Here is a 13,828-nt window from a genome sequence, read left to right on the forward strand (position 1 = left end):
AAGGTTGTGATTGGTCCGGGGGCGAGGCGGCTGTTGGATCCTGGCTCTTTGCAGGCTTGGGGCGGGTGGCCCTTACCTGGACGCGGGAGGAGACTGTTCTTTGCCCCTCAAGCTGAGGGGCAAGCCAAGTGCTTTTCAGGCAGTACTCCTTCAGCCCTCAACTTAAACACCTGGCCCTTGGGCCTTCGTCTCACAGCACCTGCTTCCTTTCCCTAGGTTGCCCTTCACCTCCCTTCCCCTTAATTCTAGCCCGCAGCCTGTCTGGTTTCAGTTCTTTTCTAAAGCCTTTTTAGAATGACCCTAGTGAACCTTTCTGTAGCTGTCCAGGAGATCCCCTCTGGAGCCTGAGAATCAGGCTATAGTGGAACAACAGGACTAGAAGGACGAACGCAAGTCGTGTTCTCATTCCCTCTGCTTGTGGGTCTTGGTCTCTCAGCTGAAGAGACAGCAAGAGAGGCTTCTGGTCTCTTAAAACTAATCCACTAATCTGGGTGCAGAGCAGAACACTTATGTTTGGGTCCCAGAGCTCCAGTCTCTCCTCCCCAAAGTCTCAGGACCACGGGGTTAAAAGATGTTGGAAAATCTTGTGACCTTGGAGAGAGATCACAAAAATGTCTGGTTCTAATGAGTGTCCTGAGAACGGGTCAGGTACTGGAGGTCCAGGGGAATCTTGCAATGATAATGAGGAACGCTGGAGGGGGACGGGGAATTGAGCTGAGTGGATTCCAATTGGGTAAAACTGGAGTGGTGACAATTAGGGGAAGGAAATCTGGCAAGATCGGCATGGCACGGGGAGCAATGCTAGAGCTCTGGGCGGGTGGGGGGTATCCCACGTTGAAGGGCTTCTGTCTCTGGGAATAGGAAGGAGTTTATAAAACTGGTCATAGGGGGCTCCGACGGAATCAGCGTAAGGCCCGAGGTGCGACTGTCACAGGACACCGCCTGCAGGGAGGTGAGGGGCCCAGAAGGGCCAGGGACGAGCCTGGAGCGCGCCGGATGGCAGCAGCAGGCTCCTTTAAGAGGCCGGCGGCTCCAGCGCAGCATCCCCCGCTCAGGGCGTGTCCGTCCCGGGGGGCCAGGGGCGGGGGCCTTGGAAGGAGCGGGAGTTCAAGCCGAGTGGGCAAGGGGCTCGGGGTCGGGGGGCGGGGGGAGGAAGCTGGGGCTGACACCCGTGCACCCGGACACCGCACGAGCCTCGCCTGTGACAGCGCCCCGGGTCCGGTCGAGGGCAGCGGGGGGAGGAGAGAAGGAGGAGGAGAAGGAGGAGGAGGCGGGAGCAGCATCCGGAGCCGAGCTGCAGCAGCGCCGCCTTTTGTGCTGCGGCCGCGGAGCCCCTGAGGTGAGAGCCTGGCCGAGTTGGGGGGCGGGGGGCAGGGATGGGTCCGGGGATACGGGTGCGGAGGGAGGGTCGGGGATGCAGATGTGGCGGGGTGGGGTAGGGTGGCGCGGGGATGCTGAGGCTTCGGGGCGGAGGAAACTGGGGACATGGACCCGACGCCTGTGGGGATGGGAAGGAGGGGAACGGAGCGGAGGGACTCCGCGGCCCAGCTTGGAGACGAAGGGCCTCCAGAGCTGGAAAGGACCGTATGGGGTGGGGGTGGGGGAATGATTGGGAGACAGACTTAAAGGGCAGCGGGCAAGAGAACACCCTCCTCTCCTCCCACTCATCTTCCAGGAGGAAGAGAGGGAAGGAGGAGGAAGAGTTTGGGCCCTCTCAGGGAAGGAAAGGAAGGACGGGGCCTGATGTGCCCACCGCCCGCCTCACCACCACCACCCCCACTCCCACACTCAGCCCACTGCACCTGAGGATTAGAGGGTGCGAGCACCTGTTCCTGGATGCCCAGGTGATGGCCCTCCTCCCCTTCCCTCTGATGCCCCCAATCCCCTCCAGCTGTGGTATTCACCTTCTCCATCCAGCTGTTGCTTCTTCCCCTCCCCCATTCATTTGTGGTTTTCTCCCTCTTTCTCTCCATCTCCTCTGGCTCCCCTAACCCAATTCCCCAGCCCAGGCCTTTCAAGAACCTCCTCCCTTTCCCCCACACATTTCTCAAACTCCTTGGCTAAAAAATAAGCAAGAATCTGCTCCACACAGTTGTGCCTCCTGATAACTATGGCCTTGGCCAAGGTGAGGGAAGAGGGGGTCAGAGGCTCTATAGAGAGTGGAAGGAAATCGGTGGGGTGTCCCTTAGCATAGAAGGAGTCCCACCTTTGGGGACTTTAACTCTGCACCTGCTCCCTCTTGAGAGAAGAGTGGGTGGGTGGCCCTCAGCCAAGAAGGAGTGTGCCTGAGGTCTCTCCCCAACCCAGAGTCCTCTCAGCCACAACCACCACCTCCCTCCAAATGACATTTCCCTTCCATCTCACAGGATGGACTCCGTGGCTCTGGGAGCTCTGATTGTCAGCCGGAGGGTGATATCGAGGGAAGGCAAGCACAAGGGATTCTGGAAGGAAAGGTCTCAAGAGCTCCCTGGCCTTCCTGTCCAGACAGCAAAGTTTCCCAGAGTGCCATTCAGGGCCTGCTGTCTCCCATCTCACACTTCAGGGTGGCCAAGAGTGCTTGCCCTCTCGAGCCAGCCACTCATCCGTTCTCCCAGTGGGGACTGAGGTGATGCTGGGGAGACCAAAGGTGTGATATCCCGACTCCAGCACCCATGAAGACACAACTAAATACCCATCCCGGAATTAAACCCAGCTATGGGCAGAGGAGGCAAGAAGTTTAAGTAAGGATTGGCTTTGGACGTCCTGTGTGTCCTTACAGCTAAGGATGGCAGGACCCCTCTCAAACCAGCTGCTGTGTCCCCGTCCTTCCCCTGGAGGTGACAAAATGGTCCTCTGACTTCCAGGAAGAGGACCCTAAATCCTAGTGCCCACCACCCCAAACTCGCCCAGTGGCATCTCACATGCGGTCCTCCCTCTCCCCTACCTGGCCTGGGGAGGAAGAAGGGACTAGAAGTCCCTCCTGGGGCAGAAGGAGGATACTGTGGAGACAGGCTAGCAGATGACACATGGGCTTCATGAGAGGTTGACCACAGCGACCGGTCTGTCTTGTTTGCTTCTAGGAGGACCAGGGTCATCTTTGCTTTTAGGGAAGGTGCTGAGGTAGGAACACTAGGGCTGAGGGGCCTAAGGGTCATTCAGGACAAAGAGCCCTTAGTCTTGGGTTCCTTTTCGCCGTGCTCTTTTTTTTGCCCCTTGCAGTTTGCCCACCTCCCTTTCCACCCGTACCCTCTCTGCTGCAGATGAGGAAAAGGGGAAGAAGGGAAGGGAATCATATTTATAAAAGATACCCTGCTTCTGCTTGTTAGGCACTTTTCGGTGTGGCTCGTGTTTCTAGGGAGCTTCGTGCTTCGTGTGTGCCAGGTCCTGGGCCAGGAACCTTGCTGAGATTCTCTCACTAGTGTTAAAAGACTAAGAATTGAGTGTTCTTGTCATCCCTGTCTTAGGGATGAGGAAACTGAAACTTAAAGTAGTAATTTCTTTAAACTTCGGGGGAAGAGCTTAGGTCTTGGACTTAGGGCTATCTAACCCAGAACCACTGTGTTCTAGACTGTATGACCGCTGTGACAGGGGTACCTCGGTTCCCGTTCAGAGAGAAGAATCAGGTTTGTTCAGAAGTGTCTTACTCCAGATTGCCTGCCTGGTCAGGAGCAGAGACAGGACATCAACCAAACCTCTCTAATTCCCAGGCTACCCACTCACCCACTGTCCCAAGCCAGGTGACAGGAGCAGATGGGCACTCCTGATTTTTATTTCCTCATTTTCAATTCAAAATCTGATTTTTTATTTTAAAGGCAATTGAAACTTATTGCTGAAATATTAGAAAATACAGATAAGCCACAAGAAGGAAATAAAAGTATCCACAATTCCACCTACCTAGAAATGGTTACACTTCGGTATCTGTCCTTCCAGATCTTTTTATATTTTTATTTCTTTATGATTTTTGATCTTCCAGATCATTTTAAATGCACATCCACCCCAGAAACTATTTGCTTAAATGTGCTGTACTTCTTCCGGGTCCACCTGAGGACCTGAGTAGGAGGGACACTGTGGCGCTTCATACCCTGCTTCTACCCCTCCTTTCCCTTCCCTCCTGACCTTAAAGGGTAGGGCTGCAGGGTGATCCTGGGCCACGTTGGCCAAGGGTGAGTATGTGGTGCAGGCCTTCTCCCTTAGTCCAGAAGTGGTGGAATGATAGGATTTGTAGACGAAGGACTGAGGGTCTGGTAGCAAAGAGACCAATGACTGGGGACTCCAGCGCCCCACGGCCACTGGGACCTGGTTTCCCTGGGACCTGATATTGAGAAAAGTCCTGCGGAATTAGAATGTCTGAGACCCAGTCTGCCTTTTTCTGGCCATATGAAGAGCTGGCCTCTCCAGAAGCCACAAAGACAGACCCAGTGTCCAACTAACCAGGAGGACAGAGTCAGGACCCAGACAGTGTGCTCACGTCATTCCCCACATCATCTTAAACCGTCCCCACCGCAGAAGGTAGAGCGGGGAGCCTTGAAGGGGTAACATTCTTCAACTCGTGGCAAAACTAAGGTTCTGGCTCTGATCTCTCCAAATCCAAAGTTAGCTCTTTTTTCCTAAATAGCCCTGCCCCCTCCCCCTGCCCCGTCACTGCCCAGCTGACTGGAAGAAGAGGTGGTGGCACCAGGGGGGGCATCTCAGGACTTGAACTGTATGAGGTTGGGGGGGTGCCTGGATTTAGGGGTGATCTCCAATTTACCCCAAGTTCGTTGGGGAAGACATTTCGCCCTGATGAAGGCACTGACAAAGCTGTAGTGCCTTCCATCTGAAAAGAACCCTGTATTCAAAAAGAAAAACAGCTGTGGCCAGTGGCCAGGAGGCAAGGTCAAGAGGGGTCATGGTCCTTTATCCTATCAGGATCTCAAAGCCTGTAGAGGTGGAACTAGCATCCCCCCCAGAATCTTGGGTTTCCTTTCCCTGTGAAGACCTTCCTTCTCACCTTCACTCAAGAGAGAAGAACCTTCCTCTTTTTCCTGAGGACAAACTGAGGTCCAGGGCAGTGGTGAGTGCTCAGTGTGAGAGCCTGCAATTTAGACAGATGGCCTGGCCTCTCAGCTGAGCCCCCAAGACTGCCAGACATGCATGCAACTTGGCCTTGAGATTGTGCTGTTAGAACAGGACAGGAGAGAGAATTCGAAGGGTTCCCTTGCCACAAGCTTCCAACACTGCAGGGAAGCAGAGGGACCTTCCGGCACCCACTCCACCACAGGCTCCTGAGTGGGCACTCTGGGAGTCACCAGCAGAGAATCAGGTAGCTGTAAACCGAATTAGGACCTCCTAGGGCTTCCAGAGAGCCTCTTGCCCTGGCAGATGTAGGGTTTAGGGACCACTCTGCCCCTCACCCAATCTGGAATTCTGTGCAGTAAGCACTTGGTAAATATGGTTGACAGGATGATGGAGATATCCACCCCCTCCTGTCACGTCTCTGCCCTTCCTCCATGCTCTGCATAATTGATGGCCAGCGAGGCTGTTCCCCTCCCCCAAGGTGACCGAATGTCTAGGCCAGGGGCTTCTGGCATGATGTGCCCCCAAAATCCTGGCGCCAAGGCCCAGCTGGGGGGCAGTGGGACACAGCTGGTAGGTCAGAGATAAAGGAAACTGAGAGGGGCTGTGTTGGGAGAGGAATCTCCAGTTGACTGTAGCTCCCTGGGGCCTGGCTTCCCTTGACTCCCTCAGGTCAGTCTGGAGGAGCTGTGTTAGCCGAAGGACAGGCTGGCGGTGGCCTGAGGAGCCCAGCTAGAGTCCCTCCCTTTCCCTGGATCACATCTACTTCTTGAGGTAACTCCCACTGCCCTAAAAGACAAACAGGTGAAATGGTTTCTCTCCCTGTCTCCCTAGTTGCGAGCCCTGGATACCAGAAGGGCCTCTGGGGAAGCCTGGTGAACTGGAGGGAGGCTTGGTGGCAAGTGCCTGAGCATGTCACCCTCTCTATGCCTGAAACTCCTAGTTGCCAAACGCCACATGAGGACTGAAAACTTTAAAAAAAATCCAGGTGTGGTGCCTAGTCAAGGCTCAGCTTCTAAATAGGAAAGACTTGGGAAGGGCACAGATGGTCTCCACGTTTTCCAGTTCTTTCTCCGCTACTTTTTTCTCAGTGCCCTCTCTGCTTTTCACATTCAGGCGTTCAATCCATCCTTTTCCGATTTGATTCTCCCTGCGCTTCACCGTTTCGGTCTCTGAATCTCTCCGCTCGCCACCCCCTCCCCGCCCCGTTCTCTGGGTGTGCCTGTTGCCCTTTCTGTGTCCCTATCTCCCCATCTCCTGCTTTCTCTGTGGCACTGCTCCCCACATTCCAAGCCGAGTCCCCGCTCCCCAGCACCAATGGCTCTCCCTCCGCTCGGTGCCCGGGCCGAAGATGTGTCTGCATGAGGGGTCGAGAGAGGTATGCGAAGGAGGGCAGCGCACAGGCGGCCGACTGAGGGGGCCCGGGATCGGAGCCCGTGATTCCCGCAGCGCTCCTGACCACCAGCACATGGACCGGCCCGGGTCAGGGGCGGGGCCCAGGCGCAGCCCCGCCCCCGCCGCCGCTCACGTGACTCTGGGCTAATCTTGTCCTGGTGACTTCACACGCCGCCTCGGGCCCAGTCGTCATGGTTACGCCGCAGCGCCCAGCGCTTCCCCCAACCCGCTGAGTCCCCTCCCCTTCCCCACCCGGACCCCCTCCTTCCGCCGCCGGGCCCCCGCCCGGTTCCAGCCACGCGCCCCGCGCCACGTGACGGCCGGGAAGGAGGTCGGGAAGGGGGAGGGGGCGCTGGGGCCGTAACCCCTTCCTCCCCGCCTCGGAGGGCCTTCCTGGGGCTTCCCGTGGGACCCGCGAACGGCCTGATCCAGCCCACCCTTCCTGCGGGCCAGCCGCCCCGCCTTGGGGGCGCGGGCGAAAGCCCTGGGATCCTGCGGAGTAAATTCTTCGCCTGGATTTGTCGTTGGCATTACGGTGTACATCTACTCCCCTCCACAGGCGCCGATAGCTCGTAGGATATGTTGAGGATTCAGAGGCTGGATCTGACTGTGACTAAAGCTTTCTGAGTCTGTTTCCTCAAGAATATAGAGGGACAGACGGGTAAAGCTCCATCCCTGGGTGGCGGTGAAGAGCCAGGGAGCTCCTGCGTCCTTAGCGTAGGGGCGGCCTTTAAGACCACGGTCCTGCCCGCGCGCCGGTGCTGGGCGAAGCCTGGGATCCCGGGCGAGAGCGTCGGGGGTCTCATGGAGGGCGGGCTGTCGGAGGAGCCGGACGCCTGAGCCCACAGTGCCTCCGGGCTAATAGGAGCCACGATGAAGGAGGTACAGGCGGGCTGTGCCGGCCCCGACGGATATCAGCTCAGAGCGGGGCGGGGGTGGGGGTTGGTGGGGGGAAGACAGGGAGGAACACTTCCAGGCAGAGAACGCTCGGGGGTGAAGCTTGCGGCTTTTCCTCAGAGAGGGCACCCCGGGCAGATTATCCAGTACCTCTGTCACTTGGGGCGAGTGTCGTTTTGAGGATTAATTGAGCTAATGCGCCTCGGCAGAGGCTAACGTACATCCTAAGCCTTGCCTAAGAGTTAGCCATTCTCTTTAGGGGCCCTGGCACAGAAGCCCCATGTAGCCTGGTGTCAGTTCTCTATGGCCCGGGTGCCAACAGCAGTGGGAGACGAGGCTGGCGAGGGACCAGAGCATGGAGATAAGGCTTCTGGGCCAAGGGCAGTAGGGAGTCTTAAAGGGCTTGAAGCAGAAGAGGGGGTGATGGCCAATCTGTGTTTTAGGAAGATCCTTCTAAAGAATGATGGAAAATGGAGTTGGGGGGTGCACTGTGTTAAGTACTGGGAGACTACGAGGCAGTCTCGGGTTAGCTGACACAGCCAGAGTCCGAAATTAAGACAGTGAGGTGGAACTAGAGAGAACAGACTAGCATTGGCTCAGAGCTTTTCAAATGGGCCAAAGTCAGGTAGGAATCACCTGAGGTGCTTGTTAAATATGCGTGTTTCAGGCCCACCCACAAACACTGAAAAATCCTTGAGAATCCTGGAAATTGTTACAAGAGTTGATACCATCGGGAGTGCCAAACTTCCATGTCCGTCTGTGTCATCATCCAGTGGCCCCTTTTAATGTGTACATTCCTGTACCTCCTCTCCCATTGTGATTCAGAGGCTCTGGTGCAGGGGTTCAGGAAGGACCCTAATATGAGGAACAGTTAGAGCATCACTGTCCTCAGGAATCCTCACATATCAGGATCTGTTAGCAGACTAGATGTGGAGGAAGACGGAAGACTACAATGACTCCAGATGCCAAGCTCTGGACAGGTTTGGTATAGGTTGAAGAGTTTGCTGTGCCTGAGTGATGATAGCTAGTTTATCCCCTTTGTACAGTTGGAGAAATTGAGGTCCAGTCCAGTTTGCCTGAGGTCACACAGCCAGTGTGTGGCTAGAATTCAGATTCTGTTTTTAAACATTTATTCGAGAGGGCGACAGTGCACAGGGAGAGGGAGAGAAGCAAACTCTGCTAAACATGGAGCCCGACACAGGGCTTGATCTCACAACCTTAAGCCAAAATCAAGAGTTGGATGCTTAACCGACTGAGCCACCCAGGTGCACCCAGACTTTTAAGATTTATTTGGGGCCTCTGGGTCGCTTAGCCAGCTCAGGTCATGATCTCAGAGTCTTGGGATTGAGCCCCACATCAGGCTCCCTGCTCAGTGGGGAGTCTGCTTCTCCCTCTGTTGCTCCTCTGCTTATGCTTTCTCGTGCTCTCTTTCCCACTCTCAAATAAATAACATTTTTTTAAAAAAGGATTTTAAGGGCGCCTGGGTGGCTCAGTTGGTTGAGCGACTGCCTTCGGCTCAGGTCATGATCCTGGAGTCCCAGGATCGAGTCCCGCATCGGGCTCCCGGCTCCACGGGGAGTCTGCTTCTCCCTCTGACCTTCTCCTCGCTCATGCTCTCTCTCACTGTCTCTGTCTCTCTCAAATAAATAAATAAAATGTTAAAAAAAAAAAAGGATTTTAATTCTTAGAGGGAATGAGTGAGCAGGAGCTGGGGGAGGGGCAGAGGGAGAGGGAGAAGCAGGCTCCCCGCTGAGTAAGGAGGAGCCCGGATGCTGGACTTTCTCCCAGGGCCCTGGGATCATGACTGGAGCTGAAGTCAGATCCTTAACCAACTGAGCCACCCAGGTGCCCTTAGAATTTCGATTTTTTTAATGGTTACTTTTTAAATAGCACCTAGTTATGAGAATTGGGACAAATCTCCATCTTCTAGAAAGCTAGTACTTGGTTTGGAAGCTGGGGATGGGGTGATGGAGAAGAAGCAAGGAGACAGGCCTCTGTAACTGACCCCTGAGGGAGCAGCAGAACTGATGTCAGGCCTAAGGGGGGTGAAGCAGTAGGCTCCTGCTCGTCCCAGCTTCTGCATCTGCCTCCCCACTGGATGGCTCTGCCTTGTCTTCTGCTCCCCCTCCATCCCCAACCACCGCCAGTTTGGCTGAGGGACTACAGGCTTCCCTTATACCTTGGCAAGGCCCAGGTGTGTGTGAGCACTGGAGAGGGAGTCCCAGATGAGAGCCCGAGGGTGCCTTGGGATGACTCTCACCTGAGGCTAGTGTTCCTGTGAAGCCTCAGCCATCTCACGTGTAAGTACACCAGTGGGAGCCCCAGGTGCCTCCCCAGCACGTGAGAGGCCCAGGAATGTCCTCTCAGAGTGCCTGCGTGTCACCTGTGTGTGCCTCGGCGCCAGGAGACCTCTGGTGTTACTATCACAGACCTGAGGCTGAGACTCGGAGTAGAAGATGTATGTCTGAGAGACCCTTATGTGACTTCTGCGTGTGCATGGGAGCTTGAAGCGACAGAAATGGGAGCTCCAGAGGTGAATTACAGTAGTCTTCCGAGGAGAAGGGGACGAGTCTGTTACCATAATACTTGAGTTTCTGGCATAAGCTCTGGGTCTGTGCCTGAGTGTGGGGCTGTTGCCTGGGTCCACCTGAGAATGTTGCTCAGGGATGTTACTAATGGAGGCTCCGGAGGAAGCTCATGCATCAGGTTACTGAGATGGGTCCCCGAGGGTGAGCGCAGCTCCAGTGGTACTTCTGGTGGGGCTGTGGGGGGGCCCGGATCCTCCACCAGGCTTCTGCCTCTGAGGCGCAGCCCCAGCTGACCCTCCCTCCCTTCCTCTATTCTCCTAGGGCCCACGGCCCCCCGCCGCGCCCAGGCCCAGAGGCCATGGCCTGCCTCCATGAGACCCGCACACCCTCTCCCTCCTTCGGGGGTTTCGTGTCCACCCTGAGCGAGGCGTCGATGCGCAAGCTCGACCCGGACACTTCCGACTGCACCCCGGAGAAGGACCTGACGCCCACTCAGTGTGTACTCCGAGATGTGGTGCCGCTGGGCGGGCAGGGCGGGGGCGGGCCGAGCCCCTCTCCAGGGGGAGAGCCGCCCCCTGAGCCTTTCGCCAATAGTGTCCTGCAGCTCCACGAGCAGGATGCAGGGGGCCCCGGGGGAGCCACGGGGTCACCTGAGAGTCGGGCATCCAGGGTCCGAGCTGACGAGGTGCGGCTGCAGTGCCAGAGCGGCAGCGGCTTTCTGGAAGGGCTCTTCGGCTGCCTGCGACCTGTCTGGACCATGATCGGCAAAGCCTACTCCACAGAGCACAAGCAGCAGCAGGAAGGTAGGCCGCGTCCTCATGGGGGCCCTGTCCCTGTCTCCCCGAGACCTGGTGGGCAGCCCCATCTCTCCCCCGGGGCCCAGACTTGGCCCCTCAGCAACACCCCCCCGCCCCGCAATGCCCTGGCTTTGTCGGAGGCCCCTGTTGGCTCCCTTCCCTGTTCCCCCAGCCCTTGCCTCCTTGGCCTCTTGTGGCTTGTTTTCGGCCTGGGCCCCCGAGTCCCTTCAGCCAGCCCCAGGCTTGCCCCTGTGCCTGCCCATTCCAAGCTCCTGCGCGTGGCTCCCTCCGAGCCTGGTGGCACTGCGCCTCCTGTTCGCAGACCTGTGGGAGGTCCCCTTTGAGGAGATCCTGGACCTGCAGTGGGTGGGCTCGGGGGCCCAGGGCGCGGTGTTCCTGGGACGCTTCCATGGGGAGGAGGTGGCTGTAAAGAAGGTACGGGACCTGAAGGAGACGGACATCAAGCACCTGCGGAAGCTGAAGCACCCCAACATCATCACCTTCAAGTAAGGTCCCAGGCAGGGGTTGAAGCCAGGGCCACTGGGCTGTGGGCAGGGGTCAAAGGGGGCTGGGCGGGGACAGGGGGTAGGGAGGGTCAGTTTCCAAGTGGGAATCAGGGGCCTGGGAGGCTGGCCCAGGCCCTAATGCCCCCTTTTGGCCCCCAGGGGCGTATGCACCCAAGCTCCCTGCTACTGCATCCTCATGGAGTTCTGCGCCCAGGGCCAGCTGTATGAGGTACTGCGGGCTGGCCGCCCTGTCACCCCCTCATTGCTGGTTGACTGGTCCATGGGCATCGCCGGTGGCATGAACTACCTGCACCTGCACAAGATTATCCATAGAGACCTCAAGTCCCCCAAGTGAGTAAGCCAGCAAGCACAGAGAAGCTGACGTGCATGGTCTCCTGCAAGTGACCCCCCAGCCAGTGTAGCCGGCTCCCTGCTTCCAGACCCCCGTCCTGAGTCCATGTGGCCCATCTCAAAAACCCTTCCCAAATGACAGTCCTATTTCAGGAGGGCTGTGGCAAGCCCCCGGCCTCTGGGTGTCCCAAATGACTTAAAACAAAGTTAGAGTTGCTGCAGCTAGAAGAGGTGTGGAGAGGGGCCTGGCCCCCAGCTGACTACAATCTTTACCAGCATGCTAATCACGTACGACGATGTGGTGAAGATCTCCGATTTTGGCACTTCCAAGGAGCTGAGTGACAAGAGCACCAAGATGTCCTTTGCAGGGACAGTAGCCTGGATGGCCCCTGAAGTGATCCGCAACGAGCCTGTGTCCGAGAAGGTCGACATCTGGTGAGGGCTGGGCTGAGCACTGAGGCGGGCAGCTAGCCAACCCTAGGGAGGGAAGGGGCTTCCAGGGCTTCTGGAGGGAGCCCCTTCCAAGGGATGTCCCCTCTTATCCCCAGGTCCTTTGGCGTGGTGCTATGGGAACTGCTGACTGGTGAGATCCCTTACAAAGACGTAGATTCCTCAGCCATCATCTGGGGCGTGGGAAGCAACAGTCTCCATCTGCCTGTGCCCTCCAGCTGCCCAGACGGCTTCAAAATCCTGCTTCGCCAGTGTTGGTAAGGACGGCCTGGCAAAGCTGGAAAGTGAAGGGTGGTTGCTGGCAGTTGGACGGCACCTGGAAGCCAGGCCTCCAGGCCCAGAATCCTGGACAGGGAAAGAGGGCCTGAACTCCCTCGTGACTGAGACAAACTGTGCCGCCTTGGGCAAGTGTTATCACCCCGAGCCCGTTTCCTGGTCTGTATAAGACAGACCCCAATCCCGGCTGGCCAGAGCAGCCAGGGTGCACCTGCAAAGGGCCAGCACAGCCCCAGAGCACGGTAACTGGAGCGAGAGGGCTGCGTTAGAACCCAGGAAGAGAGGGCCCTAGGGCCTTGTTTGGAACCTAGACTCTGAAGGGAGGTTGGCGATTTCCCACCTTTGGTTTACCATTTCCCCAAGCGTGTCTGTCTGAATGTAGTTACTCAGAAAAAGGTGTTTGGAAAATAGGATTAAATAGGTTTCCCTACTGCAGGACTTTGATGTGCTAATGGGAGAGCAGAGCCAGTGGACCAAGGAGCCGGTCACGGAACACACTCTAGCGTTCTCTTCTCCAGGGCACATCTGGGGAAGGGATGCTCTAGTTCCTTTCTGGTCATCCCTAAAATTTGTCTCCATTCCCTCCCTCCAACTCCATGCTCTCCAGGAACAGCAAACCAAGAAATCGTCCATCGTTCCGCCAGATCCTATTGCACCTGGACATCGCCTCAGCCGACGTCCTGTCCACACCCCAGGAGACTTACTTTAAGTCCCAGGTGTGCTGTGGGCGGGGAAAGGGACACCTTTACTCCCTCCCTCTGCAGAGAAGAGTGTGCCCTCTGAGGGGATGTGGGGATGGGTGGAAGGGATGGTAGGTTCGCTCTTGGGAGGGCTGAGACCGCCCCATCCTGGCCAGTCCTGTGCCTACCCCTCTGTGCTCAAAGGAGGTCCCTCACCCCTCATTGTCTCTTCACCCCCTAGGCAGAGTGGCGCGAAGAGGTAAAGCTGCACTTTGAAAAAATTAAGTCAGAAGGGACCTGTCTGCACCGCCTAGAAGAGGAGCTGGTGATGCGGAGGAGGGAGGAGCTCAGGTGTGTGCATTTGTCTGGGAAGGGGATTTCGTCACCAGCAGGGACCCTGGACCAGTTCCCAGAGACTGGGACTAATTACAGCATCAGGTGGCGCTGGCTCACCTCAGAGACCCTTCTGCCTGTTTCAGACACGCCTTGGACATCCGGGAGCACTACGAACGGAAGCTGGAGAGAGCCAACAACCTGTACATGGAGCTCAATGCCCTCATGTTGCAGCTGGAGCTCAAGGAGCGGGAGCTGCTCAGGTAACCATATGCACCCCATGCATCAGATCTCATCCTCATGGAGCTGTGACGCAGAGAACCTACAGAGCCTGGGTCCCCCTTTCTGATCACATGCTGAACTGAGGTGTCTCATCTTTAGGAGGGAACAAGCTTTAGAGCGGAGATGCCCAGGTCTGCTTAAGTCACACCCTTCCCGAGGCCTCCTGCATGGGAACACTATGGAGAAGCTCATCAAGAAGAGGAACGTCCCACAGAAACTGTCACCCCACAGTAAAAGGTGGGACCGGAGTTCTCAAGTGGTGAGGCTGCAGATCGGCAGGGGAGTGCTAGAAGCAGGGG

The 13,828-nt window shown here is 56.9% G+C and overlaps 1 protein-coding gene across 4 annotated transcripts in view; it reads left to right on the forward strand.

Annotated features, from left to right (window-relative positions):
• Positions 1 to 13,828, forward strand: part of MAP3K12 (mitogen-activated protein kinase kinase kinase 12) — a 17,268-nt gene continuing 3,440 nt past the window's right edge. Inside the window, exons 1-12 of one of the 4 annotated variants that reach the window (XM_047739460.1) lie at positions 1 to 1,339; positions 1,676 to 1,844; positions 10,176 to 10,349; positions 10,449 to 10,657; positions 10,974 to 11,157; positions 11,317 to 11,508; positions 11,785 to 11,943; positions 12,057 to 12,215; positions 12,842 to 12,950; positions 13,156 to 13,265; positions 13,394 to 13,510; positions 13,629 to 13,766. In XM_047739460.1, the coding sequence (XP_047595416.1) occupies positions 1,837 to 1,844; positions 10,176 to 10,349; positions 10,449 to 10,657; positions 10,974 to 11,157; positions 11,317 to 11,508; positions 11,785 to 11,943; positions 12,057 to 12,215; positions 12,842 to 12,950; positions 13,156 to 13,265; positions 13,394 to 13,510; positions 13,629 to 13,766 (1,559 nt within the window). In that variant the 5' untranslated portion in view covers positions 1 to 1,339; positions 1,676 to 1,836. The other 3 variants (XM_047739456.1, XM_047739458.1, XM_047739459.1) reach the window with 3 other exon arrangements.

Source organism: Lutra lutra, chromosome 8, assembly GCF_902655055.1.
Source record: "Lutra lutra chromosome 8, mLutLut1.2, whole genome shotgun sequence".
Taxonomy (NCBI): domain Eukaryota; kingdom Metazoa; phylum Chordata; class Mammalia; order Carnivora; family Mustelidae; genus Lutra; species Lutra lutra.